Source organism: Suricata suricatta, chromosome 6 (assembly GCF_006229205.1).
Source record: "Suricata suricatta isolate VVHF042 chromosome 6, meerkat_22Aug2017_6uvM2_HiC, whole genome shotgun sequence".
Classification (NCBI taxonomy): Eukaryota; Metazoa; Chordata; class Mammalia; order Carnivora; family Herpestidae; genus Suricata; species Suricata suricatta.
In genome coordinates, this window is record NC_043705.1 from 107,177,063 (window position 1) to 107,203,934 (window position 26,872).

At 56.9% G+C, this 26,872-nt stretch overlaps 1 protein-coding gene across 1 annotated transcript; it reads right to left on the reverse strand.

The window, feature by feature from the left end:
* Window positions 1–7,261: 7,261 nt before the first annotated feature.
* On the reverse strand, window positions 7,262–21,652 carry SLC6A7 (solute carrier family 6 member 7). The gene is made up of 14 exons (XM_029941258.1): window positions 21,641–21,652; window positions 21,037–21,220; window positions 19,281–19,412; window positions 18,851–19,085; window positions 18,328–18,466; window positions 16,525–16,659; window positions 15,125–15,228; window positions 14,870–14,994; window positions 13,893–14,005; window positions 13,606–13,737; window positions 13,107–13,206; window positions 12,829–12,929; window positions 12,255–12,422; window positions 7,262–8,905 (listed from the first exon to the last, which is right to left on the reverse strand). The coding sequence occupies exons 1-14, from the start codon at window positions 21,650–21,652 to the stop codon at window positions 8,696–8,698; spliced, it is 1,890 nt and encodes a 629-aa protein (XP_029797118.1). The 3' UTR covers window positions 7,262–8,695.
* Window positions 21,653–26,872: the final 5,220 nt, after the last annotated feature.

Consider the following 26,872-nt stretch of genomic DNA (forward strand, 5'->3'; position numbering starts at 1 on the left):
TGTTTGGGGGGTTTGTTTCGGTTCTTTTCTTTTCTTTTTTTAAAACTATGTGGCTGTGAATTTGAATGACCACTGCTCAAAACTTCTGCTATTGGGTGTGGGGGGCGGGGAACGGGGTGTCTGTTTTATTGGTGTTTTCAGTGCAATAAATAGCTACAAACTTCTGTGCACCCGAGGTCTCCTTGTCTCAGTCAAGGGCGGGCACTGGGTGGGTTTGTTCATTGGTTTCCTGTTCAAGATCTCTCCATTTGCAAAAAAGCCAAGGTCTTCATTCTGATTGGGCCAACTTGGGCTTAGAGCCAGGGGTGGGGCTGGCTTTCTCTGAGACACTTGGGGTGCCCTTAACTAGAGCAGGGGCGTTGGCAGGGACGGTGGACACGGGCTGCCACAAACAGCCAGCAGCAAAATCTTCCCTCAGCGGCCTTGGGCGGGGGTCTTCTCCTTCTAGATTGTTCCAGAAGAAGTCCCTCACCCCCTCCCCACCTATTCTCTTCCCTCAAGCGAACCTTACAGACAAGCCCCCAGGCCTCGGAAGTCCTGGAGACCGGCTTGGAGAAAGGGGTAATCAGAGAAATACCTTCCATACCCGAACACTAGCTGTGGACAGAATGCCTGGGGCAGGGGCCTTGGGACTGGAGAGAGAGAGAGCCTCCATTGGCTGAAGGGAGGCATTTGCCATCTTAGAGGCCAGTTTGGTTCTGAGTCCAGGCTGTCGGGCGGAGGCTTTGGATCTCCTCAAGGCCACAACGGGGTAACTACCGGGTCCTGGTTTGCTGACATAGGATTTCCGTAGTAAACGTGGGTTCATCCCAGGCAAGCCAGGTGAGTTAGTCACTCTCAGCCTTGCTGCCACCTAAGAGGCCTGGACTCCACAGGGTCAGGGAAATGTGCCTTCTGGAGCCCACAGTGCCCTCTGGACCGTGCTTGGGGTGTCTGGGACTCCAGCATTCCTGTACTAGCCACTCCTGGGATCTATCCTCACTGCCGGTATGTAGCGTGGCCACAGGGAGTGTGCCGAGAAGGACAAGCTGGTGGGTTGTGGAGGGATGCGGGCCCTCCTTGTGCACTCTTGCCCTGGAGTCTGCTGACCTTGAGCACCTGGGCTTCTCCCAGGTCTGCCTTCACGCAGCCTGGGGATCTCCCCACCAGGGCAGAACAAAAGGCCTGAGGGCCTGCGCTGCTATTGCAGACACTCGCCAGCAGGTGGCAGCACAGGAGCAGGACTCTGGGCTCCAGGAGACCTCAAGAAGTTACCTATCCTTTAACTCAAAAGTACCCATTCCACCTAAAACACTTCTATTATCTGACAGGAGTGTGACCCTTTATGGTTCACAAGGTGCTTTCATAGTACTCCTTGTGTCCATTAGAAGAGCCCTATCCAGGGGCTCCTGGGTGGCTCAGTTGGTTAAGCATCTGACTTTGGCTCAGGTCATGATCTCATAGTTCGTGGGTTTGAGCCAAAGGTCGGGCTCTGTGCTGACAGCTCAGGGCCCGGAGCCTGCTTCAGATTCTCTGTTTCCCTCTCTCTGCCCCTCCCCCGTTCACTCTCTGTCTCTCTCAAAAATAAAAACATAAAGACATAAAAAAAAGAAGAAGAAGAAGAAGAAGAAGAAGAAGAAGAAGAAGAAGAAGAGCCTTATCCTGAAGACAATGAGGCTCAGAGTGTAAAAGACTTCTTGCCAGACAACCCGGAATCCCTCCGGGGCCTCTGGTGACCCAGTCTGTGTTTCCCCGTCTCTGAACAGCCAGCCAACTGTGACTGGGATTCTTCCGAATCCCCTGTCTTTGACCATCTGTCCCTCCATAGTCTACCCCACCCCACAGTCCCTACTTCTCCACTGCCCATTTACTAGGAAACCCTCTGGCTCCCCTCCTCTTGCTCAGTGCACAGCAATGCTCCCTCTCCCTTCAGTACACAGCTCTGGTGTCCCCCCTCGGGGAAGCCTCCCCCACAATCTCCCAGCACTTGCTGGGCTAGGGCCCCCTGTGGGCTTACCCAACCCCGGAACCCGCTGCATCATCGCGCTCAGGCCAAAGTGGCCTAAGGAAGAGTCTGCAAAGCTGAGCACTCCATGAAGGCAGGACAGTGTCTTGTCCCTGCTCCGCATGTGCACAGGGGGTTTCATCATGCCTGCAGGGTACACTAGTGGCAAATATGTGCTGCAGGAGTGCCGGAGGGATGGCTGGTGCAGGGCTTGGGCTCCCCACCCACTTACCCACTTCTATAGTAACTATGGCGGAGTCTTATCTCACACCAGGTACTCGGCATGCCTGACTCTTGGGCTCTCCGGGCCCCCAGTCTGCCCCCTCACTGGGCACTACATTCCTCTCCTTTTCATTCCATGTACAAAGCGATTATTGCGCAGAGGGCAAGGAACCTGGCCAGGATGGTCCGGGTGTGAGGGAGGGAGGTGGGGTTCTGGATTTTAGCTCCTCCAAACACCTGCTGGGGCCTGCTGCAGCCAGCTGGGCTCTGCGTGGGGCCCAGGGACGAGCTAGACATGTCTCCTGTCCCCAGAGAGGCCATCCCAAGAGTGAGAGACATTTGGAGAATGTCGGGTGGGGGCTGGACCTGGAGGTGTGAAGTGTACAAAGCCAGAAGAGGGAACAGAAGCACGGCGGCCACTAGGATTGCCCGAGAGGCTTTGGGCACATGTCCCACCGGGTGAAATGGTGGGCAGGGTGGAAGCCAGAGGAAAGGCTGAGAGCCCAGCACAGTGGATCGGGAAGGGGTGGGGAGAGAAGGAGCTAGGGAGAAGGCTGTGGGGGCCAGGGTGTCAGAGGGCCAAGTGTGTCCCAAATCTCCCTTGATGCGGACATGGTTTTCCAGGGTACAGGTAAGTACCCTGCAGTGGAAATGGCCTTCTGAGACGGGCCATAGTAAATCTTTTAGGAGACACCCCCCAGCAGGTGCTAGGAGTGTTTGCTCAGGGCAGGGCGGGGGCAGGGCCAGTCCTGTGGGAATGGCCCCTTCTCCTTGTCCTTCCTCCTGCGACATGCCCCACCCTCCCTTCTCTACCTGGGCCTACCAAGGTCTCAGCTTCCCTCTGGGCATCCTGGGCCCACCATTCTTACCTGGGCTGTGGGACACAACTGAGCTAGCTAGAAGTAGACTGCGCCTTCCTCCAAGAAAAAGGGGGGAATTGTCATCATTCTCTCCCATCATGTCTTTGAGTGAGTTACTTTCCTTCTGTGGACCTCAGGTTTCTCATCGTCACAACAAAGGGGTTGAGCCCACAGTCCCCAATATGGGAACCGAGTTGGCTGTGCAGAGTCACCCATGCTAAAAAATACAGATGTTTAGGCCCTCCCCACAGAGGACAGGATGCATGGAGCCTGAGCTGGCCTCCAGGCAGCTGTCATTTTGATAAGCACTCAGTTTGGGAATTCTGCACCAAGCACCCCGTTCTCCCGTTCCCACAGCCACGCTGGGAGCTGGAAGACCATTTATCAGCAGGCCCCACCCCAGCCTTCCCGCTTCCCCATCCGCTCCCCTGACTCAGCTAGATCAATATTGACCATTGGCCTCTCCCCGATCCCTGAAACTCTGTGGGACCCTGACCCGTGGTCAGTAGAGTCAATGTCAAAGTGAACCTCAGAGCCTGGAGGAGGTTAGCACCACCTTACGTGTTCCCACCCGGAATCTGCACCTCCTTGCTGGCCGGGTAGGACCTCCCAGCCCGTTGGGAAGCCATCAGGGTTCTTAATCATTAACTCCATCCAGCAAGAGGGACCAGTCCTGGAATCCAGCTCCGGCACGAGCCCTGCTGGCCTCTCTGGCTCTCCAATCCATCCATTTTGTACAGATGGGGACACTGAGGCCCAGACTCCAGGGCACCTTGCCATGGAACCAGGAGTTGCCCACTCGCCCGTGGGCTTCCATCACTACCTGACCCTGGCTCCAAGCCTCCGGTCCCCACCCTCCCTCTCTCTCTGCTGGTTGGAGGCAGGAGCTGGGCCTCAGTTTCTTTATGTGGACTAAGGACAGCAGGCTGGTGAGAACCATTCTGCCTGCAGGCCTTGTGCACTAAGCACCGATCACTTTTTAAAAACTATGCTCTGAGCCACCTATATTATCCCATTTCACTCCCTGCCGAGAGAAAGTCATTGCTCCCATCTTACACCTGAGGGTCAGGACCCTGGGGGTCAAGGACATGAAGCAGCAGGCCCAGCCAGGTCAACCAGCCAGCAGACAGCTGAGTCAAGGCCGGGCTCTGACTGGCAGACGCCAAGCCTGCCTTGGCTCCCATTTGACTACAGTTCTCAAAGGGATGCTGCTCACAGAGGCCGTGGCCGTCAGCGGGAAAAGGCTTTCTTTCCCTCAAATAGAAAGAGCGATCCTGGATGGGGTGCCGGGAGGAGCCTCGGCGCAGCCGAAGTGGGGCGGGCTGCTATTCTGTCCTGGGGGAAAAGGTCAAGCAGCAGGAAGTCAAGCGGAGACAGAAGGGGGTGAGGGGGGCGAGGCAGGGGTGCTGGCCAAGGATCCGAGGGCAGGACTGGCGTCAGTGAGGCCTCAGGCCCCAGAGGGAGTGGCCTAGAGCTCAAGGAGCCAAATTTTCCATGAGCCACCAGCAAAAAATGAGTCTGGAGAAGAGTGTCCACCGCAGAACCAGAACTGTAGGCTTGGCAAGCCAGGGTCACGTGACATCCAGAGGGGCTGGGGCTGTCTTAACTCTTTGCTGGCTGTCCCTAGAGCCACCCACACACTGCTTTCAGTTGCTGCCGTGTTGTGCTAAGTGGTGAGCTGATGCCGGGGCCTGAAGGCCACACAGCCAGGGAGGGGCAGAGCTGGGAACGAGCCAGGTCTGTGTGGCTGAGCAGACAAGCCCCCCACCACAAAGCCTTGCCCCGGTCCAAGTGTCTTGGGCCCCAGGGAGAGTGCTGCAAGTGTCTTAAACAGCAGAGAAATGCAGTGGGTTGTCCCCGGAGGCGGTGAGCTCCCCAGGCAGGCCAGGTTGGCTGTCAGGACTCACCAGGTGTAGGGCTGAGCCAGGCTCCCTGAAGACACCAAGAGCCCACCCCTGGGGGGGAGTGCAGGGTGTGTGGAGGACAGACCTAAGAGGATGGATAGGGGTCCCATGGTGAGTGGGGGAGACTCTGGATCAGGAAACTGGGCCTGCTCAGGGCACCATGCTAGGTGGACTTGGCTGGGGTGGTGGAAGGGAGCACAGGGGACAGGGCCTGCTGAGAACCAGACACAGAGTACCCAGTGTGCCCCCCGTGTCCACTGACCCTCACCTGACTTCGGGAAAATGGCTGACCCTACCGGTGTGGAGCCCTTTCCCCCCGACCCTCCCAGATATTTGTTCTCATAGATGGTAGGCTGGAATTAGATGTGACTGTGGTTGGTCAGCACCCCATCTTAGCGCTTCCCAGTGCCTCCCAAGAGAACACCATCTCGGAGGAGTTCTAGAACATTCCTAGAACAGGAATGAGAGGCCCCAAGGCACCTTCTGCACACCTGAGCCATACGCTGCCTCCCAGGGCCCCCCACCAGCCTGCCCCAGGTCAGGCATCCGTGGACACAGACATCAACGGAGAAGGGGAGAAGACTGCTAAGTAGAGGTTGGGGTCCTGGACCTGGCCTCTGTTCCACCACATCCTCACCACGGGGCCCAGCCTTGCTAACCCCCTCTGCAGAGCAGTGGGCCTGCCAGTCACCCTAAGGGAGCCACACTGTGTCACACTTCTTTCCAGTCAGTTAGTTGCTTATGTTTAAAAATGGGAAATTTCTCACCAAAATCCCAACTTCCAACTTCTGAAAAGCCAGGGTATCAGGCAACCTGGGCCCCTACTTCTGAGTGTCAGCCTCCCCTGAAGAGAGGGATGCCTTGTTCTCTAGTGCCCCATGGTCCCCACCACTCACCAGGCTCTGTGAAGCACCCAGAGGGTCAGCTACCACTCCCTCTCCCACTCATACCTACGGCTTCCCGCCCCCCACCCTCCTGCTTGCCGGGCTCTGCAGGCGCTGGTGTGTCACTTGCTAAGGCATTCTGGGATGCCAGGCTGGGGTTATGCTCCAGATAGGGCTGGGGTCTTCCTTGAGCAGGCCACTAAGTTGTCATGAATCCCTCCAGCAGGCGGGAGGGGGAGGGGGTCCCTGGTCCCCAATCAGTGCCTGCTGCAATCGGCCTGGCTGGGGTCTGTTCTGAGCCAGAGAGACCTGAAGTCAATAAAGGAATGGGGCAGGGGGCGTTTGGGGGTTTGGGGTAGGGGGCATTTGGGGGGTTGGTGCTGGTGGCAGAGGCGGGAGAAAGGTGATGTGGCAGGACAGGAGGCTGTCTGGGAGTGGCCAAAATGGGTTAAGCGGGACAGACTAGAAGAGGGGCCCCAGGAGCAAGGGGAAGAGGAGAGGGAGGAAGCAAGGCAGGGGATGTGAATCCCGAAGGGGTGAACCTGGTGGGCTCCACCCACTCCTGGAATTCTCCAAATACGACTGGGCATCTGGGAGAAGAGAAACCTGGCCTTTTAGGATCACCCGTTCTGACTCCCAGGACCCCAGGCTGCACCCAAGGCACTGGCCCAGGGCCTGGAGTCTGTCCTAGAGAGAGCTGGGGGGCCTGGAGAGCATGTCCGCCTGGGATGGGGTCACGGGGTCAGGGCCTCTGTTAGCAAGACTGGAGCCTGCCCCCAAGGGCGTGGGAAGAGGCACCTTGAACTGTGAAGGCCATTCTTGTGCCCTCAGCAAATTAGCAAACCCATCACCCTTCCTCCACCTACAGCCCCAAAGAGGGGCGGGAGGGGGCCTGGCCCTTTGTTAGGGTGAATTTATTAATTTCCGAAATATGCAGCAGCCTTTCCTCCCCACCCTAATCAAAGCCTTGACAAACACCTGGCATTTGAAAGGCCCTGGGACTCTTTTATGTGGCAAGGTCCTGCCTGGAGGGGGTGGGTAGCAGCAGGAAATTCTTCCAGCCTGGGAAATTCTGGAATCCTCCCAGCCCTGTCTTCTAGCCCCCGCCACACACAACCGCAGGTAAGGCTGGGAAGCAGCTGGGGAAAGGGGAATCTTGAGCAAGTCTCCCCCTCGGTGGGCCTCAGTTTGCCCATATGTATAATGGGGGCTAAGTTGTCTTCAGGGGCTTCCACATCTTCACCACCCTTCCTCAGCCCACCCACCTACCACAGCCATAGCAAAAAGGTGGAGCGAGGGTCAGGAGCCAGGAGACCGGCGAGGCAAACAGCTGGGCCTCAGTCTCCTTGTCCGTCCAACAAGAGCTGGACACCTATTACCCACCTCGTGGTCAGTAAGGAGAAGGGGTAAGAATGATGACCTCATTGGTGTTTATTGACAACAAACGGATGGACACAGATGGGCTGGGAAGACAGCAGGAGAAAGACAGGGCACAGAGGCCGGCCGAACTGCACACGGGTGCCTGTCCCGCTGGGGAGCACCGTGTGTGCAGAAGCTCTCCTCGGGCATTCGAAGGCCCCATCCTCATCAGGCGACGATGGGGGGGCACCCAGGACAGCCCCTCCTGTGCCTGGGACCGGAGATGCTGCCGAGACATCTGGCCAGGGGCCTCAGGAGTCGAGTGCCCTGGGCTCTCTGTCTCCACCCCCTTGCCTGGGCCTGGGGGCAGGGTGGGCATCATCAGGACCAGACAGCCAAGTGTGCGGACCATCACAAGCCTCTTAGTTGCCTTGGCCATGCATAGCCAAGGCCAATTTCCCAGCAGTACCTGGAGCTGGAGGGGACAGTGAGGGCCACCAGGGCAGGGAGGAGGATGCAGAGGCTTTGGGTCCTAACTAGGAGCCCTCACTCCCACCTCTCCACCTGTGTCCTCTGTTCTCATCATGCCCAGGGCTGTGGGCCCTTGTCTGGGGAGGTGGGGAGGGAAGTGTGGGGTCCTCCTCCCTTCCCCACTCTATCCCCTCACTCAGGCCACTGCCCCTCTTGCCTGCCCTCCACAGGCCCGCCTCCTTCACCCTGTCCCCTGAGTTCCACTCTGCAAACTGACCCGGAAAAATATTCTATCTAAAGCACAACCAGATCATGCAAACCCCTGCCCACCCCGCATCCCTCCTCCCCTCCCCTTCATTCCCACTGGACCCTGCTATAACCTGTAACACCTTGGTCTCTACCCTGGGCTCGAGGGGAAGTACACGGGCTATGTGGGGGCCTCCACACCCTGCCCTCTTCTTCCTCCTTCCCTCCCCACTTGCCCCATCCTCCAGGGCGTTCAGGAAACCTAGCAGGCACCTGAGCCCACAGGGGACCTTCTCCCACTTGACTTGCTAACCCATGATGCCTGGGGCCTCACGGGCCTAGCCGCACCCTGAGTGTCCCTGCCCAACTAGGATTCTAGCTGTTGGAAGTGCATGCGGGCAGGCTCCCCTAGAAAAGGGAGGAGACCAGGCCCTCAACAGACATGAGAAGATGCTGCACCCACCACATGAGAAAGGGAGCTGGTTGGCCAGAAGGCCTGGTGTCCAGTCCCTTCCACCATGTGACCTTGGGTAAGTCCCTCCTCCCTGGCCTCAGTTCACCCATCTGCGAAATGAGGGCTGAGCTCTGAGTGGGTTTGTGTGCACACGTGGAGAAGGTAGACGGAGGAGAGGCAGAGGCCACAGGAAAAGACTTGCACTGGGGACTGGCATCGCCGTGGCAACCTCCCACGGCCTCAGGGCCTCTCAGAGCCCCACAGGGCACGCTGCCTTTGGCGGTGGGGCAGCCTGTCCACCGCCTCCTGTCTCACATCATAGATTCCTCCTCCTCGGCAATCTCGCGGTCCACCTCGATGGCAGTGTTCTCGAAGCTGGTGATGCCCCCGTACTTGCGCATGTGCACCATCAGTGGCTTGGGTGACTGGCTCCCCACCAGCGTGGCCACGTACATGCCAGTCCGGTTCTCCTCCAGCGATGGGCCCCAGTCCATGGTCGGTCGGCTGGCCTGCTGGAGCCGCTGCGGCAGAGCAAGGAGAGCGGTGAAAACAGCTGGCGCTCTCGGCAGAGTGCTTCCTGGGGCCCTGCACCGGCACTGGGCAGAGACCTCAGCACATCACCCGGGTCAGTCCTTGCAAGAATCCCAGGGGGCGAGTGCAGTAGCACTTCCCCAGGGGAGCGAGTTGCATGCCTGGATGACAGTCCTGCTGTGCTATCACAAGCTGGGTGCCCTTTGGGCACCATGCTCTGTTTCCTCCTCTGCAACTTCGGGGTCAGGATGCCCTCATGGGCAGGCACTGAGATGGAGCACTTAGCAGGGTGCTGGGAACACGGTAAGGCCCAGTGGATGGCGGCTGCTGTGACTGCCATCCGGGAGCCCACTGTGGGGCCCTTGCCCTGAACACTGAGTCCTAAGGAGCTGGGAGCTTTGAGGAAGAACCTTGAACCAGGAGAGCTGAGACAGGACTGTCACTGACCCTCCAAGTGTGTAACATGTGGCCTTGCTCTGACTCTGCCCTCTGACTTTCTGTCTCAAGCCCCAGTTTCCATGCGAGGAGGAGGTGACTAAGACAGTGACTAAGTCTGGACTTTCTGGGGTTCCTCCCTTTTCAGCCTTGATTCCCAAAGCCTTCCGCCTGCCCTGCAGGGAGAAGAGCCCCAGGCCCCTGAAGGCTGACACACAACCAAGGTTAAGTGCAGCCCATCAGGGGCAGATTCAAGGTGGATAATGTGTGTGGTACCCTTAGCCAGGGCCTAGCACGGCTCCATGCTCAAAGCACGGTGACACTTCCTGAGCTGTTGTTGAGCACGTCACCCCCTGCTCAGAAACTTGCCAGCTTGTCATTCACTCGGAATGAAACCCAAAGTGCTCACCACGGCCTCCATGTCCCGGCCCTGGTCTGCCTCCCTGACCTCAGCCCCGGCCACTCTCCCTCTACCCACACCTGCTCTGATCCAGTCTCTCGGACCCCTTGCTGCCCTCAGACAGGCCAGGCCCTCCTGCCTCAGGGCCTTTGCACTGATGTCTTTCTGCTTGGAATGCTCTCCCCTTCAAAATAGCTAGATAAACCACCTTGTCGATTTGGTCAGTTGTCTGTCCGCATCCCTCCCCCCCACCAAATGTCTTCCCAGCCACCCCAGCCGAAATACCACTTCCACTGTTCTCTGTTCCTAAACTTAGGGTTTTTTTTTCCATTGGTGTTTTATTCTGTTCTGTCTTTAGTATAGCACTTACCACTACCTTCATGTATTTGTTTATTGTCTGTTTCCCACATTAAAACACAAGCCTCTGAGAGCAAGGACTTAGATCTGTTCCCAGCTGCCACCAGTGCCCAGCTAGACCAAGACTTCCTGACCTGAATACCGTGGACATTTGGGCCTGGAGAGTCCCTGTGTAAGGGCTGTTCTGCACACTGAAGATGCTTAGCAGATGCCTGCCCTCTCCCCACTGGAGGCCAGTAGCATTCCCTATGCACACTATCCTCTTACGAGAATCAAAATGCCTCCAGACATTACCAAATGGCCTCCGAAAGCAAAATTACTCCCGTGAGAATCCCTGGTGTGGAACAAAACATTCACCATGTTCCAGCCCTAAGCTACATGTGGGCTCCTTCAGTCCTTCCAGTGTCACTGGGAAAGAAGCATTGGGACTTTCATCCTCTTCTCCCACAGATAGTATCTGGAAGTAAATTCAGCAAGGTCTGTCGACTTGGCCAAGGTCATTCAGTGGACATCCTGGGGTTTGAATCCAGCCCGTCTGAGTCCATCCTAAACTTTTAAAATACTCTGCTTTTCTGCCCCTCACAGTTCTGACTATGTCGGTGAGCCTCTTTTCCTTCTCACACCAACCCTTAAGGGTGGGTATCACTGTCCGCACGTTAAGGACAGAGAAAGCAAGGTTCAGAGAGGTACGTTAACTTGCTTAGGGTCACGCAGCTGGCAAAAGGCAGACCCCAGAAACTGCTAGAAGCCCTGGTTTCTTAAGGTGGGAGTCTGGAGCCGGGCAAAGAGCCCTGTACCCCACAACAATGTGGCCCTCCACCTGGCTGTTCTGCAGCCTCAGGGCAGGAGGGAGGCACAGCAAAGCCCGGGAACCATGAACTTCCAGGGGGCTGGAGCCCTCCACCCTAAGGAACATCTTGCTGTTCCTTTCCTTTGCAGACACCTGGCTGTCAGGCAAGGAGACAGGTGTCCTTTAAAAGTGCAGGTGGGGCTTCTGAGTTTCAGAGAAGGCAAGGGGTTTGCTGCTAGTCAGACAGCAGTTGGGAGACACAGCGGTGGCTGGACTCCAGGTCTAGCCTGTGGTCTGCCTGGTGCAGCCACAACCCATTCCTGCAGGGGGAGGGCTCTGAGCCTCTCTCCAGGTGGAGATATGAAGGAGGGGTGAGGGACAGCTGTGGGGCCATGGAGCTCTATGTGGGGAGGGAGAAGCCGGAAGCTGGCAAGCAGGCTGGGGGCGGTGCTTGGAGGGGCCCGGGAGGCTTGATTTGTAGCCAGTTCTGGTGGTGTAAATAAATTGACCAAGGTCAATTTCAAGTTATCACTGGCTTCACAACTGGCTCACAGTATCCCTGAATATGTATCAGTTAGCTCTTACGAACCAGCCCTAGCTGGCTCCAGCACACATCAGATGGGATACGTGGGGTATGTTTGAGGGTCCCCGGGCTCTTCCTGGGGCCTAGAAGCCTCACTCAGCTCTGCTCACTATGACAGCCTCTTGCCGCCAGAGAACTCCACACTCAGTCCTGAGAGTGTGATGAGGCTCAGAGAGGGGCAGAACACTGCAGTGGTCACACAGCATCCCAGCACACCCTCTGGCCCACTCACCTCTTCTTAGGCCTGCAGACACCTGTGCCCAAACCGCTTGCATTCTCTGTGCTTTCTAGACCTCTTCACAAATCCTGGCGTGGGCAGGGCTCCCCCCATCAGCCCATTCTCAGGCCCCCCGTGGGCTGCAGCAGGGAGAAGAGTGACAACCCACCCTCTGGAGGCCTCTCAATGTTGCCTTCTGACCTTGAGTTTCATAGGGAAGCTTTGGGCTAGTGACCAGAGTTCAGGTCCTGACCTCTGCCCGATTCACAGTGGGACCCTGGGCCATTCCATTGGCCTATCCCCAACACACGTGGACGTTGGCCAACATCGGTGGTCTTTGGAGTGATGTGCTCCTCCCTCAGTGGCCTCACGTGGTACCTGGGGCCACAGGGCAGGACCTGAAGCCCCTTGAGCCTGCCTTACCCCAAGCTCAGGGTACTGGCTGGAAAAGCCTATGAGATAAGGTGCTGGTGCAGACGTTTTCTGTTCCAGCAGGTGGGCCCAGGGCTGGCCACAGGTCGGGAAGGCCAAGGGCAGACAAGGGCGGGCAGACCTACCTCCCAGAGCGAGCCCTCCTCCCGGAGCACAGCCACCAGCATGCCGGCGGGGATCATGAGGCAGGACAGCAGGCCCATCAGGATGCCCAGCAGCTCTGCCCAGGCCGGGAATCTGTAGCTGCCATACTCTGAGGGCTGATACTTGACGACGCTGTAGACCAGCAGGGCCTGCAGGCGGGGGCCCCAGCATCACCGTGGGCTCTCACGGGCCCCAGGGCTTGGGGCAGCCCCGCTCTGCACCCCCAAAGCCCCCAGCCTGTGCCTGAACCACTCCAACTCCAAGGCTGAGAGAGCACAGACATAAGGAAACACACAAGACTCAAAGCCCCAGCCCTGAGGCCCCGTGGCCTGAAAAAGCCCCACCTGGTTTGCCAACCAAATGTAGGGCCAGGCCCAGCACAGCTACAACAGCCAGGGGAAACATCCAGGGGGACAGGCGTGGACCAAGGTCCCAGTGCCCACCCACCCCTCCCCGGGACAGAGGCCCACCCTTGGCCGGGGCAGCCCCGCCGGCCTGCCTGCCCAGAGCGGGGCCTCCCCTTTCAGCCCAGCAGCCTTCTTTCCCATTCGTTACCAGAAGCGTGGCCGGGGACAGAAACAGCCAGCAGGCCCTGAAGTACAGGCCCGGCTTGAAGCCCAGCATCATATGGATGTCCCGGCAGAGCCTCTGGATGCCTGCACAGGAGAGGAGAGGAGAATGGCCCCATCGGCAGCCCCTCCCCCGCCCCAACTGCCCCCACCGGAGACCCTGGCCCTTAGGGCCCCCAGGCCCAGTGCATGGGGGGCTCCAGAGCCAACTCCCATCCTCCCATGGCAGGGAGCCTCACCGCCGCCTCCCATGGCCCCTCTCACCGTACACCCGGGTGACGGCGAGGCACGTGGTGATCACCACCACCATTAGCCCGAAGCTGGCACTGTAGTCATCCAGAAGCACGAGCCAGTACATGCCCCCCTGCAACACAAGTCACAGCTCTGGGGCCCCCTCACCCCAGATCTGCTCCCTGCTGTCACCCCTTCTCCACGCAGGGCACGTCATCTTATTCGAGCCTCGCACCAAGCCCAGACGTAGACCCCCGTTTTGTTGGTGGGAAAACAGGCTTAGGGAGGGGAAGCCGCTTGTCCTGAGGTCCTTTAGTAAGGGCAGGGGCCAGGCTTGAAGCCAGGGCTTGTATACTCCCAAGCCAGGGCTCTGGGTCATAGACCAAGCCGTCCCTGGGGAGGGGGCCTGGGTGGGCTGGCCTCCTCCCCAACAGGAAGAAGCGGGTAGCCCAGGGATGGCTCGCAGACATGCTGCGGGTGCCGGCCCCTACCCCGCCCATGGGCCGCCCCCCGACCCTGCAGCTCCTCTCACGTCGGTGGTGAGAACCAGCCCCATCAGGTACATGGCCACACAGATGAGCCCCGAGAACACAGCCTTCTTGGGCCGCAGGTAATATGGGAATTCGTCCGTCACAGCTGTCACAATGGTCTCCAAGAAGGCAAACTGAGGGGAGGGGGAGGGAGGTCAGAATTCTGCTCCCCCCACACGTGCACACATCCCACACAAAGACACACATCACTCATGGACACACGCAGATGCATGCCCATCACAGACCTCACACACACCACTAGGTGCCCGCTGGCACGGACACGGCTCACCTGGCTATCCAAGCCAAGGGTCAGGAGCATAAAGAAGAAAAGGAAGGACCAGAAGGGCGACAGAGGCAGCATGGTCATGGCCTGTGGGTAGACGACAAAGGCCAGGCCGGGGCCTGGGCCAAGGGCACAAAGAGTCAACAGCCTGGGGCACGAGGTAGGCCCCCACACGCACACTCAGACACACGTGGTCGCTTACAGCCACTCGGGCACACTAGTGTAGCCAAACCCAGAGGTGCACACTAACTGCACACTTTCAATATTTAATTCCTAGGACACAGGCCAGTATGCTGTCAGTGCTCAATAAACATAGATTGATAAAATAAAGGAATTAATAATGAGTACATGAGAGGTGCCTGGGTGGCTCAGACTATTATCATCCGACTCTTGATTTTGGCTCAGATCATGATCCCAGGGGTATGGGATCAAGCCCCACATCAGGCTCCGCACTGAGGGTGGAGCCTGCTTAAGATTCTCCCCCTCCCCCTCTCTCTCACTCTCTCTCTCCACACCCCACTCTCTCTCTAAAATAACAAAAAACGAGTAAACACAAGACCCAATATGAAACCTCACTTGAATACACTTATGTATACCACCATTTACACAAACAAGCTCACTAACACACATACTTGGACACGTCCAAAGGCACGAGACACTGACTCACATCCTCATTCGAACCCTAAGTTCACCGGCACACAGACATCTTGACACAGGCAATGACTCACTGGAACAAACAAGGCGAGCTACTAAGATGTGACCAAACATAAGACAATCTCATACAGAAATTCACTTAGCTCTCCAGACTCAGGTTAACACACGCCACCTCTGCACTCAGAGACCAGCAAAGACGCGTGCATTTGTGCGTGCACAGGCCCACGTGTGCACTGGACACACCCATCGGCAACCTTGCCACACTGCGCTCCCTGGCCCCACCCCAACACCCCCACCCCCAGCCCACCAGGGCTGGCCAGACGGCTTACCTGCTTTGGCCACTTGGTCCACAGGCACCCCCAGTTCCTGAGACATGTAGCCCAGCACGGAGAAGATGGCGAAGCCTGCCAGGATGCTGGTGATGGCGTTGCCCAGAGTGACGATGAGGGTGTCTCTGCCGGGAGAGGTCCAGGCACAGAAGTCCAGGCCAGAGTGAGCTGCACCCACCCGCACCCCAGGAGGCCCGCCCTGGCCAGCCACCCTCCTCTCTGCTCTGGCCTCGAGGTCTGTGGGGTTGTACTGACCTATAGATGTTCTGGTGAAACGTGTTGTAGGAGGCAAAAGTGAGAAGGCCCCCGAAGCCCACACCCAGGGAGTAGAAGATCTGAAGAGCAGCTTCGATCCACACCTGTGGCAGGAAAGGATGCAGATGGAGAGCGAAGGGAAGGGGGCGCACACGGCAGCGTCCAGAGGGCCAAGGGAAGAGGAGGAAGGAGGTGGGGTAGAGCGAGTCAGCAGGTCCAGGATGGCATGGTAAGGAGCCTGGCGCACAAGTGACATGGGCCGGGAGCCAACCTTGCTCCAGCACTCTTGCTGCAGGACTGGGCTAAGCCCCTTTCCCTCTCTGGGCCTCAGTTTCCCCATCTAGAATCTAGATGATGGCAAAATGTGGTCCAGTTCTGAAGGCAGTAGGGTCTTAGGTAACTTCTCAGTAGATTCACACTGACAAGAAGCCTGTGGAGCCCCCTTCCTTCCTCCCTGGAGTTGGAGGGACCTGGGTTTGATTCTAGCTCCCCCACTTTCTAGCTGTATCACTGAGGCACACCATATCTTCTCCCTGACTTTGGGCATAGAAAGAGGAGCTCCCTTACAGGGTGGTGGTGAGGACTGATGACCACATTAATGTGCAGCGTGCTAGGGCACGATCAGGTGGGCATCCACTAATAAATGAGAAATGGTAAAGTCATCAGTACCATTGTTTCTATAATCACAACTGCCCTCCTTGGGGTTAGGAGTCAGACAGATCTGACTTGGGGTTGGAATTCGAGCTCTGCCGCTCCCCATGACCTTAAGCTTATCACTCTTTGGGGCCTCAGTTTCTTCATCTGTAAAATGGGAGAATAATGTCTTCCCTTTTTAAAAGTTATTTTTTTAAGTTTTATTTATTTATTTTGAGACAGAAAGAGTACGTGCATGTGGTCACACGAATGAATGAATGGGGGAGGGGCAAACAGAGATAATCCCAAGCAGGCTCCACACTTTCAGCAGGCACTATCAGGCAAGAGCCTAACACGGGGCTCGAACTCAGGGACCACGAGATCATGACCTGAGCCAAAATCGAGAGTTGGATGCTTAACCGACTGAGCCACCCAGGCGCCCCTTAAGGTTTTTTTTTTTTAATTTTATTTTAGCACTCTATATCGAGTGTGGGGCTCAAACTCGTGACCCCAAGATCAAGTCACACGCTCCTCCGCCTGGGCCAGCCACGCCCTCCAGAGTAACATCTACCTCACAGGATGGTGAAGAATAATAAATGAAAAAGACACACAGTGTTGAGCACAGAGCTGAGCCCAGGGTCTGGTAGCAGGGTCCTCCACGCGGAGAATTCCTTCCCCCTGCCCTTCTTTTCCCCCCGGGGCACCCTCTTTCTACTCCCTGGCTCAGGCCTGACCCCTCCGTCCCACCCCAGCCCCGAGGGCCTCACCTTGGAAGACAACAGATGGTGGAACTGAGGGGTGAGATAGAACTGGATGCCCTTCCAGGCCCCCGGGAGGGTGACTCCTCGGACCAGCAGCATAAGCAGGATGAGGTAGGGGAACGTGGCCGTGAAATATACCACCTGAGGCACGATAAGTGGGGAGGGAAGGCAGGGGTGATCTTCCTTCTACCCTGCTCCTTTCCCCAAAATCCTCATGTTACCTAACTCGCCTCCCCAACCTTTGGGTAGACCTAGATGAGAAGGGCCATCATCCATGAAGCTCCACTCTCCCTCCCCACCCCCCTCCCTCTACACATGGATCCCTCGGCAAAGTCCTGTCGCTGCTTCCCAAGGCGTCCTTGACCCACCCACCCTCTCCAGCTCTGCAGCGCCCCCCGTCCAGGCCGCCCTGGCCCCTTACCCAGAAGCCTTGCCTTGCGGGAGTTTTGAGAGTCTCCCCTCCCTTGCGTCCACTCCCCGTGCCCCCAGCCCCGGCAAGCCCACTGGGCGTGGTCTGGGGCCACTACCCATTCCCAGACTCCTCTCCACCTGTCCCCAGACCTCCAGCCACTTCTTCAGCAAACATCACTAACTCGACTTGCACCAGGATTATTTTCTCCCCTTTCTCATTGGTTTCGACCCTACCTTTCTAGTCTTTCTTTTGGTTCTGTTCCTCGTGGGTGACACCTCCCAGCACATTGCACAGGGACAAGTTCTACTTTATAAATGATTGGGTAGGGTGTGCCTGGGTGGCTCAGTCAGTTAAGCGGCCGACTTCGGCCCAGGTCCTGATCTCACAGATCTTAGGTTTGAGCCCCGTGTCAGGCTCTGTGCTGACCGTTTGCTCAGAGCCTGGAGCCTGTTTCTGATTCTGTGTCTCCCCCTCTCTCTGCCCATCCTCCGCTCACACTCTGTGTGTGTCTCTCTCTCAAAAATAAATAAACGTAAAAAAATAAATAAATGATTGGGTAAACCACTCAGAAGGTTTCCAAGTCTTTCTAAAACACCTTCACGGTCCTTCCCACCCTTCATAACCTCAAGTGGGCATCTGTGGCTTTGTCTTCCTCGCATCCATCTGGCATTATCTAGACACCAGTCCCCTGACTTTCCCTGGCTGGGACTGACTCAGTTCCCAGCTCCAGAGGTGGGTGCCTGCCCAGGCCCAACCACGCACAGCACCCTACCCTCCTGGCCACAGGCACTGGTTCAGGGATGGGTACGTGACCCAGCCCACACAGTGAGACTCAGTTCTAAGATTTTTGAGAACTGAAGCAAGTCCCACCTTTCACGAAACAGGTAAGGTATCTAGAAGCCAAAAGCTGCAAAGGGGAGCCCCATAAAGAATGAAGCCCGAGAAGGAAGCCAATTGGAGGAAAACATTCCTGACAGACCAAGAGAACCACATTCCTGATAACATCCTTTGAAGCCCTGGACACAGCCGTACCTGACGCACACCCTCTGGACTTCCCTATCAAGTGTGACCACTGGGTTCTGGTCAGTTACCTCTGACTCATATGCCCACCTTCCAAGCATTCGACAAACACACCAGGAGCCTCTTCAAAGTACTAAGCACGGGGTTAGGATGCAAACCTGAGCAACAGATTGGTCCTGTCCTTGGCAGGTTTCTAGCCACCATCTGTCCTTACCTCCACATCGTTCTTCCTCCTTCTCCCCAATCCCTACCCACCGCTGCCCCCTCCAACCTCTTCCCAGTCGAAGTCTATTCATCCTCTCAGGCTCAGTCCTTGCCCTGCCTCCTCCAGGAAGCCCTCGCCCCTCCCAGCACCCCAGGGGCCACCCAGGCTTTACCTTGCCGGAGGACTTCACACCCTTGAGGATACAGAGAAACACAATGACCCAGGCCAGCAGCAGGCAGAGGCAAAGGCTCCATCGGATCCCCCCAGGACTGCCGATGCCGCGGCTGCCTTGGATGTGGAGGACGTAGCGGCTGTAGGGAATGAAGATCGGAGAGTTCTCTGGTCCCCCTGCCACGTGCCACCCACGCGGGGTAAGGCTGCGGCCAGCAAGGCTCCTGTCACCGCGGTCATCAGCGTCAGGATTATCCGCCGGCACTTACTTACTCAGCAAGATTATCCAACAGGCTGGAGGGCACGATCATCCCTTCTTTCCCTTAATCCTCACAACGCCCCTCAGAAATATCGTCCCCACATCAAGGGCCAAACCCATATCAGAAGCCAAATATAGCGGGTAAGGGAGTGCAGCTGGTCACGCAAGAGCCAGGATTAGAACCGGGGTGCACTCAGCCTTCCGCCGGCGTGCTCCTAACCCCCCCCCCCCCCGCCCAGCAGCCAGGGCCCCACGGCCGCCTGACCTCCAGTACTCCTCGCTGGGGCTGACAGTGCCGGTGAGGTTGAGGGGCAGGGCTCCATTGCCATGCTTGGAGCCTCTGTGCTCGAGGCAGAGGTCCGTGTTCCACCAGTTGCCGCAGTGCTCCCAGGGCAGGTTGCTGGTGAGGGAGGCGAAGAGGTAGAAGAGGACGTAGGCGATGATCATGTTGTAGTAGATGGCCACCAGGCCTACGATGAGCAGCATGGCCGCGCCGGCACCTGGGGGTGGGGGGGACGGGGAGGCGAGTGGGGGCTGCCTTCAGGCCAAGGCCTCCTGCAGGCCAGGTTAAGTGGCCTCCAGAAGTTATCCCTCTCTGAGCTTCTTTTCCCCCTCTGCCTAGAGCTTGGGAGAAGGGGGGACAACCTCTCTGCCTCCCCCGGGCCCAGACCCCTCCCGGGACGATGAGGCCTCACCTTTGAAGAGGGGGCTGATCTTCCAGACGGCCAGGGGTCCCAGGCTGGAGAACTGGCCCAGGGAGAGCTCGAGGAAGAAGAGGGGGATGCCACAGATGGCCAGCATGAGGAAGTAGGGCACGAGGAAGGCGCCTGGGCGGAAGAGGGACGTTGGAGCCCGTCTCAGGATGGTCAGCTCCCCTAAGGGCCAGCTCCAGCCCTGCCCTGCCCCTGATGGCAGACACCTGCGACCCCACAGAGCACTTATCATGTGGCCTGGGACTGTCCTTTTATGCCAGCTCATGGAGGGCCAAGGGCGCTGGTGGGGAATCACTCAGCTCCGCAGCCCCAGTGCCCAGAGCAGGGCTGGGCCCAGAGCAAATACCGAGTGAGTGAACGAATAAAGGAGTGAACTCCCTGCCGGAGAAAAGTGCAAACTCCTCAGTAGGGACACGAATGCACACCTTGCAGACTCTGGCCCCAATCCATCTACCTTCCTGCATCCTCTTGGCCATGCCCCTTTAGGTGCTTGTGGCTGCCACCGCTGGTCCCGTGTGCCCAGCATCCCTCACCATTTGCTTCTCATACTGGCAGCCGTGTCCTTTAGAGAACTGCCCCCACTATAGGGCTCCAGAAGGGCTGTCACTCACAACAGCCACCCTCCCCCACCCCCTCCAGTGTGTGTATCCCAAGCCAAGACAGTTGGAGACCTTCACTGTGGTCCTACATGGATTCACTCAGAGAGCACCGTTCTGAGGATAACACCATTCCAGAGCTGTCTGTGGCCACCCCAGCCCAACCCCAAAGAGGGAGCCTGTCCCAGCAGAAAATGAGGTCAGCACCCAGAGAGAAACAGAATCAGGAGCCAGGGAAAGGGAGAGTCAGGAGAACAGCGGCCGGGAGCAAGCTCCTAGGGCATCAGAGCCCAGCTATGGTCCTACACTTCCTGGTCACAGCAATTCATCTTTTCCTGGCCTCGTCTGCTCCTACTTGGATTTCTGTCGCTCTGCCAATAGGTGTTTCTTCAATGAGTTTGGCAGAAGCGGGAGGAGGCTTCGAGGGTGGGAGGGAACACACTGGCTCTGGAGAAGGCAGTCCTGGGGGTGGAATGTTGGGTCAGCCATCAGAGGACCTTGGACAAGGAACCTGGCCTTCCTGAGCCTTGGCCGTCAGATCAGGATGATGGTGCCCACCCGGGAGGGCTGTCATCAGGGTTCCATGAGAGCACCAAGCCTGGGGCCTGGCAGGTGAGTGTTCAACCCCAGCTACTGTTAATGAGACACAGAACAGTCACTTGATGGCGAAGCAGGGACAACAGAGGAGGTGTTTGAGGTGGGAGAGACTTCACATCTGCAGTCAGAGTGAAAGGAACCAGGAGGGGAGGACAGATCGAAGATTTGAGAGTAAGAAAGACGACTGATGGAGTGAGGTCCTGGAGTGGGAGGGGGAGAAGAGAACTTCGAAAGCACGGTGATCTCTGAGGCAGACAGAGACTGCTATCAAGAGCAAAGGCAGCCTCTCTGTCCATCTCTCGGGGCCCAGGAAGGGCCAAGGCCTGGGGGGAGAGCTGAGGGGATCCGCACTGGGCATGAGAGAGACGGAGGAGGGGCTGGGTGATGAAAAAAGACAACACAGAGGGAGGGAGCTCACTCCTCCCAGGCCCATGTCACTGCTCTCAATTCTGCCCAAGGTCACATATGAGATGGTGGCCAAGGCCACTTAAAACCTCACTCCACCCCAAGCTTTATGCCCCTCAACCAGACCCTCAGGCCCCCACCTCCTCCGTTGGTGTAGGCTCGGTAGGGGAAGCGCCACACGTTCCCCAGGCCCACACAGTAGCCGATGCAGGACAGCAGAAAGTCCAGCTTGCCCGTCCAGTTCCCCCGGTCCGCGGCAAAGTCCACATCCAGATCTACATCGCCCTGGTCGCTGGGGGTCATCAGCAGGTCTGGGGTAATGGGCTGCCAGTAAGAGAGACCAAAGGGGTGAGGGGGAAAGGTGAGGCCAGGCTGGCACTGGGATGTGCCCCACCCCAAACGAAAATAAGAATATGAAGTCAGGGGCGCCTGGGTGGCTCAGTCAGTTAAGCGTCCGGCTTTGGCTCAGGTCATGATCTCACGGTTCATGGGTTCGAGCCCCGCATTGGGCTCTGTGCTGACAGCTCAGAGCCTGGAGCCTGCTTCGGATTCTGTATCTCCCTCTTTCTTTGACCCTCCCCTGCTCATGCTGTCTCTCTTCATATGTTAAAAAAACATATAAAATATTAAAACATATAAAACATTAAATATTAAAACATATAAAATATTAAAAAAAAAGAATATGAAGTCAAACAGGGCTAAATGCAAAGATACTCTCCTGCCTAGAAAGCCAACTGCCTCCACCTGGGCGAACATGGTCCCATGCAGGAGCTTCTCCGGTTTGCACGGAACCACAAACCGATGAGGCCAGTGGGGTGGCTCAGGCTTGAAGAAAGTGGCCTGGGGCTTAGTTTGGTCCACACAGAGGTCACACCAAGGGATGGTCCCATGCTGACGACAATGACGATGATGATGTTAACGACAGTTACCCTTCCTATGTGCTCGGTGCGCTAAACGTTTCACCTGATTTCGTTCTCAAAATAACGCTATGAGCTAAGTAAGTACATGTCGAAGCGCCGCTTCTATCATGAGGAACATGGAGGCTCAGATAGGCGTCGGGACACACCTAAGGTTTTATGAGGCTGGCTGGCGGAGAGCTAGGTCTCAGGCCCAGAGCACCCCAACACTGGAGCCCATGTCTTCCACTGCTGTGCTGGACTTTTTTTTTTTTTTTTTTTTTTTTTTAGAGAGAGAGAGAGAGAGAAAGTCCAAGCGGGAGAGGGGCTGAGAGAGAGAGACTCTGAAGCAGGCTCCAGGCTTCGAGCTGTCAGCGCAGAGTCCAATGCGGGGCTCGAACCCACAAACCGTGAGATCATGACCTGAGCCAAAGTCAGGCCCTCAACCAACCCAGCCACCCGGGTGCCCTTGGGCGCTGGCCTTTTGCTACTCTATTCTGGGCACCATATTTTAAGAAAGACACAGACTGCTTGGAGCATGTCCATAGGGCAGGTGGCCAGATGGGAGGCTGTTGAGAAGTAGTCACAGGAGGACAGGGGAAGAAGTGGGGGCTCTTAGCGTAGAAAGAAGGGGACTTGGAGGGAACATGGGCTCCCCTGAGGGAGGAGTTGGATTCATACTCTAGTGGCTCTGGGAGGCCTGTGGAGGGCTGTGAATTTAAGTTCACGATCGGAAAGAGGCTCTGTTCTATCTCAGAAAGTCACAATCTTCTTGTCGTTACAGGAAAGATAACGTGCATAGAGGGGAACGGAAACCTTTAGGGACACAGAGCGATTCCTAAGATCCCTTCCTGCAATTCCAGGAGGGTGGGGAAGTGCCCTGGGCGTTCTCCCTTCAGGCTGGGGCTGGGAAATGGAGGCCCTCCTCCAGCTGCTTAGAACGCTGTCTCTGCGGATGAGGCAGCGAGTCCAAGCCGAGGGCCTGCAGGGGAGCCCACAGAGACCAGGATAACTATCTAAAACTCAGGGAGCAGGTCCCCACAGTGTCTCCTGGAACGGGTCGGAAGAAAGGGACAGCATGCCCCTCCTGCTTGCCTCTGAAATTCAGACCCATGGCAGAGAAGGATGGAGGTGAAAAGAAGGCGGGTTATCAAATCACATCAAGGTTTTGAGAGAGGAGAAAGGACGCCCTGCTTCCCGCTCAGCAATGGCTGTAGGAAAACAGTGATCTCTCTGGACTGGGAGTCAGGAGACTACAGTTCTAGTTCCAGGTCTGTGCCCCTTCACGGTGTGACTTTAGGAGAGAGTTTTCTCAGCCTCTGTTTCCCCATCTAGACACAGAGGGGATTGAATACATCAGTGTTTCCAAAAACACATCCCTTTGGATGTTCATAGGTGCTTGGTGGCAAAAAGGATTCTTGAATCAAAGAAGTTTGGAGAGGGATCACTTGGGTGGTTCAGTTGGTTAAGCATCGGACCCTTGATTGTGGCTCACGTCATGATCTCACGGTTTGTGAGTTGGAGCCCCGAGTCAGGCTCAATGCAGACATCACTGACAGTGCGGAGCCTGCTTCGGGTTCTCTCTCTGCCCCCTCCCCCTCCCTCCACCCCCAGGCATGCACTCTCTCTTTCTCTCTCTCTCTCAAAATAAATAAGTAAACTTTAAAAAACGAAGAAGAAGAAGAAGTTTGGGGAACTCTGGGTTAACACAAAGCAAAATAGTTTCCTTTACTGCAGGACTTGTCAAATCCTTTAATGGACCAATACCCACTGTGATTCTCCAAACAGGGACTAGAACAGACAGTATTTTGCAATTCTGTTTAAGAAAAGGGCTTTAAGGGGCGCCTGGGTGGCTCAGTCGGCTGAGCGTCTGACTTCGGCTCAGGTCATGATATTGTGGTTGACAAGTTCGAGCCACGTGTCAGGCTCTGTGCTGACAGCTCAGAGCCTGGAACCTGCTTCAGGTTCTGTGCCTCCCTCTCTCTCTGCCCCTCTCCTGCTTATTGTCTGTCTCTCTCTGTCTCAAAAATAAATATAAACATTAAAAATTTTTTTAAAAAGAAAAAAAAGAGTTTTAGGAAGCTAGCATGCGGAGCTTTACTCAGAGAAATGTAGGTCCATCTATTAGTCTTGGGCTTTAATGATCTGTGAGGGAGGCTTCACCAGGGACACTTTCAGTGATTGAAGACCAGATCAGATCCTAGCACAGGGACTCAGGAATCAGTTATTGATGAGGTATTTTTTTCCCCTAAAATTCCCCTTCCTAGCACCAGGTAGGTGCTACCCACAATTAGGTGGTGACAGAGGAGGCTCTGTAGGGATAAAGATGGTGAAGGGAGAGTGCAGGTGTCACAGGACTGGAGGTGTCTGGCTGTGGTGACACGGTTGGGACAAGGAGTTCAGGTGGCAGAATGGGGGTAACAGCACTGCGGTGACTCTCAGTGACAGTGGCGACCGCAGTAATGATCTGGCCTGAGGCTGGCTATTGGCCAGAGGGGCAATGATAACAGACATGGCCTGGCATAATTATGGGTGCTGGTGATAATGATGAAGAGTGTGAAAAAGCCACTTTTCCAGTAATTGGGCTTGCAGTGACCTCAGACATGCTGGGCTGAGGGCAGCAGCAGCCCCCAGACCTATCTGAAGCTGGCCCCTGCCCTCTGATGCCCATTTCCACAAGGTCCCTCCCCAGCTGGATGAGTACTGGCCTTCTGGAATCCCCTCCTGCCAGGTGAGCTCCAGGAGGGAAGGAGGAGCAGCTGGTTAACACTGGCCCCTGAAATGGGGTAGAGTGACAGGCCAGTCACCCTGTGACACCACTGCCCCACCTTGTTTAGGCCAGCTGGCAGGAGGGCCCAGTAATGAGGTTCCTCTGATCTCTCCTGAGAAGCTGCTGCCCTTTCTCTGCTCACAGTCCCGGCTCTCTGTTTCCATGGTGACAAGAGTTCCAAGAGCAGGATGCTGCCAGCTCTTCTGTCCCCTACCTCCCCCAATCAGGGGGAAGCCTGCTCCTGCTCCAGGGACAGGGGATTGGGTCCTCCAAAGATGAGCCAATCTGGAGCCCCCAACCCCACCATGGATGAATCCCAGGAGGCTGGGACAGAGGGGATGGGACTGGCTGGGAGACAAACAACCCAATCAATGGGGCCGGGTTGGAAGCTTAATGAGTCGCTTCACACTTCTGCCTGTGTGTGAAGCTCCCACCCCCGATCCCCCCCCTGTGCCCCCCCCCGCCTATCCCGAGTCACGCAGAAACAGAATCGTGGGTTTGCCAGACCTGCACCCCCTCTTTTAAGAACTAACAGATGTAGGTCACTAGCGGCGCAGCAGGGGCCAGAAGAGGTTAGTCTGCCCCAAGCCAAGGATCTCAGACCTTCTTCAGGATGAGTGAGAGACAATAGAAATGTGGAGTCCAACTTCATCGTTGGCCAGATGAAGAAGCTGAGCTTCGGGAAGGGAAACAGATAAGCCCAAGGTCAAATAGCAAGTTAAGGGCAGGTAAGAGCTGAACCCACACCCCCCCGACTTTCAGCCCAGTGCTTGTCTCTGAACACCGCTGTTGCTTTGCCGGGACCTGGCATTCCTCACTCCCTGCCCCATTCACCTTGAGACCAAGGGAGGGGACACAGAGGCTGGGTGGCCCCACCCCTGCCCTGTTGGTCCGAGGTTACTGAGCCCATCTTTAAGAAAGCAGCTAGCTGCGTCCCCCATGTCTGTTTCTCCCTCGTCTACAAAGTGGGGATAGCGAGGCTTAGCCCCCAGAATTTTTGGAGGATTAGGTGAAATAAGGCTTTCCAGAATATGGCTATTTACATACTGTGTGGTCTGATGGCAGTGGAGAGGGGAGGAAAGGAAAGGGGAGAGAGTAGGAGGATGGAAAAGAATAGAGGGCAGGGCCCAAGAAGACCCAAGAGACCATCGATGGCCCCAAGAAGTCACTCATGTCAGCGAATAGCAAAGCCCCACTTACCACAGCGGTTCCCCAGCCAGCTGCAGGGGCGCAGAGCGTGAATTGGGGGTGGTGGGGTGCCGTGGTCAATAACACCAGCCCCTGAGAGTTCTCTCTCACATCTACACCTACCGGCCCCTGTGGGGTCACCACACCCCCCAACCCCCACTCAGGGACAGTGGGACCTGCTCTGGTCCCTTAACAATGGAGCTGGATCAGCAAATGACAGTCCAGGTTAGACAACAGGCTTGCCCAAAGTCATAGGGTAAGTGGCATCTGCAGAAATAGTGCCCAGGAGTTCTGACTCCTTGGCTTAGGACTGATTCTTTAAAGCCCAAGGTGAGAAAACTTGACCCAACACAGGCTACTTGGCTGGGAGGTCCAACCCCACAGGAGAGGGTGGGGAGGGGCTGAGGTCTCCGCCCAGGGCTCCAGGAACACAGACTTGCCCACCTCTGTGGGGCCAGCTTCCACCCCACCCCCATATCCTTTGGCTCTCCCATCTCCTCCCACCTTGCCTTTGCCGTGGGGCAGCCTGGGGTCTTAGCAGGGAAGCTAACTAAAGCTGGTGGAGAGGAAGCAGGTGGTGAGCCCCCGCAGGGCAGAAGCACCGGCTGGGAAGAGAGCGTCCCCCTGCTGGCTCTCAGCCGCTGCTTCAGTGTGGAGCGCACGTATGAGGACCAGGGCGGCTCCCCGCCCCCCACCCCTGAAATCAGTGCAGCTCAAGGCTGGCCCTCCGCTGTTCTTACACCCCCAGCCCTAATCAGCCCCTGGAGGAAATTGGTGGGGGACTGGGTAGGGGAGGGCTCCTGGCCCCAGCCGCCTCACCCCATGCCTCCTGGGGTTGCAGACACCTGTTCGAAGGACCTGGCCCAATAAACCTCAGCCCCTTCACACGACATCCCGACCCCCAGATTGGGAAGACCCTGTCGACAACCCTCCCCCCAACCTCACCCCCGGCCCCAGCAGACCGTGCCCCGCCCCTCCTCGCAATCTAGCTCAGCCCGGACTCCCCCAGTGCCCCGAACTGGTCCCGGCGCCCTCCCCGACCCTCCCGGGGCCTGGATGGGGGCGGACCTCCGCACGCCTCCCTCAGGTGTGCCCCCGCCCCCGTGTGCGCCCCCCCCCCGC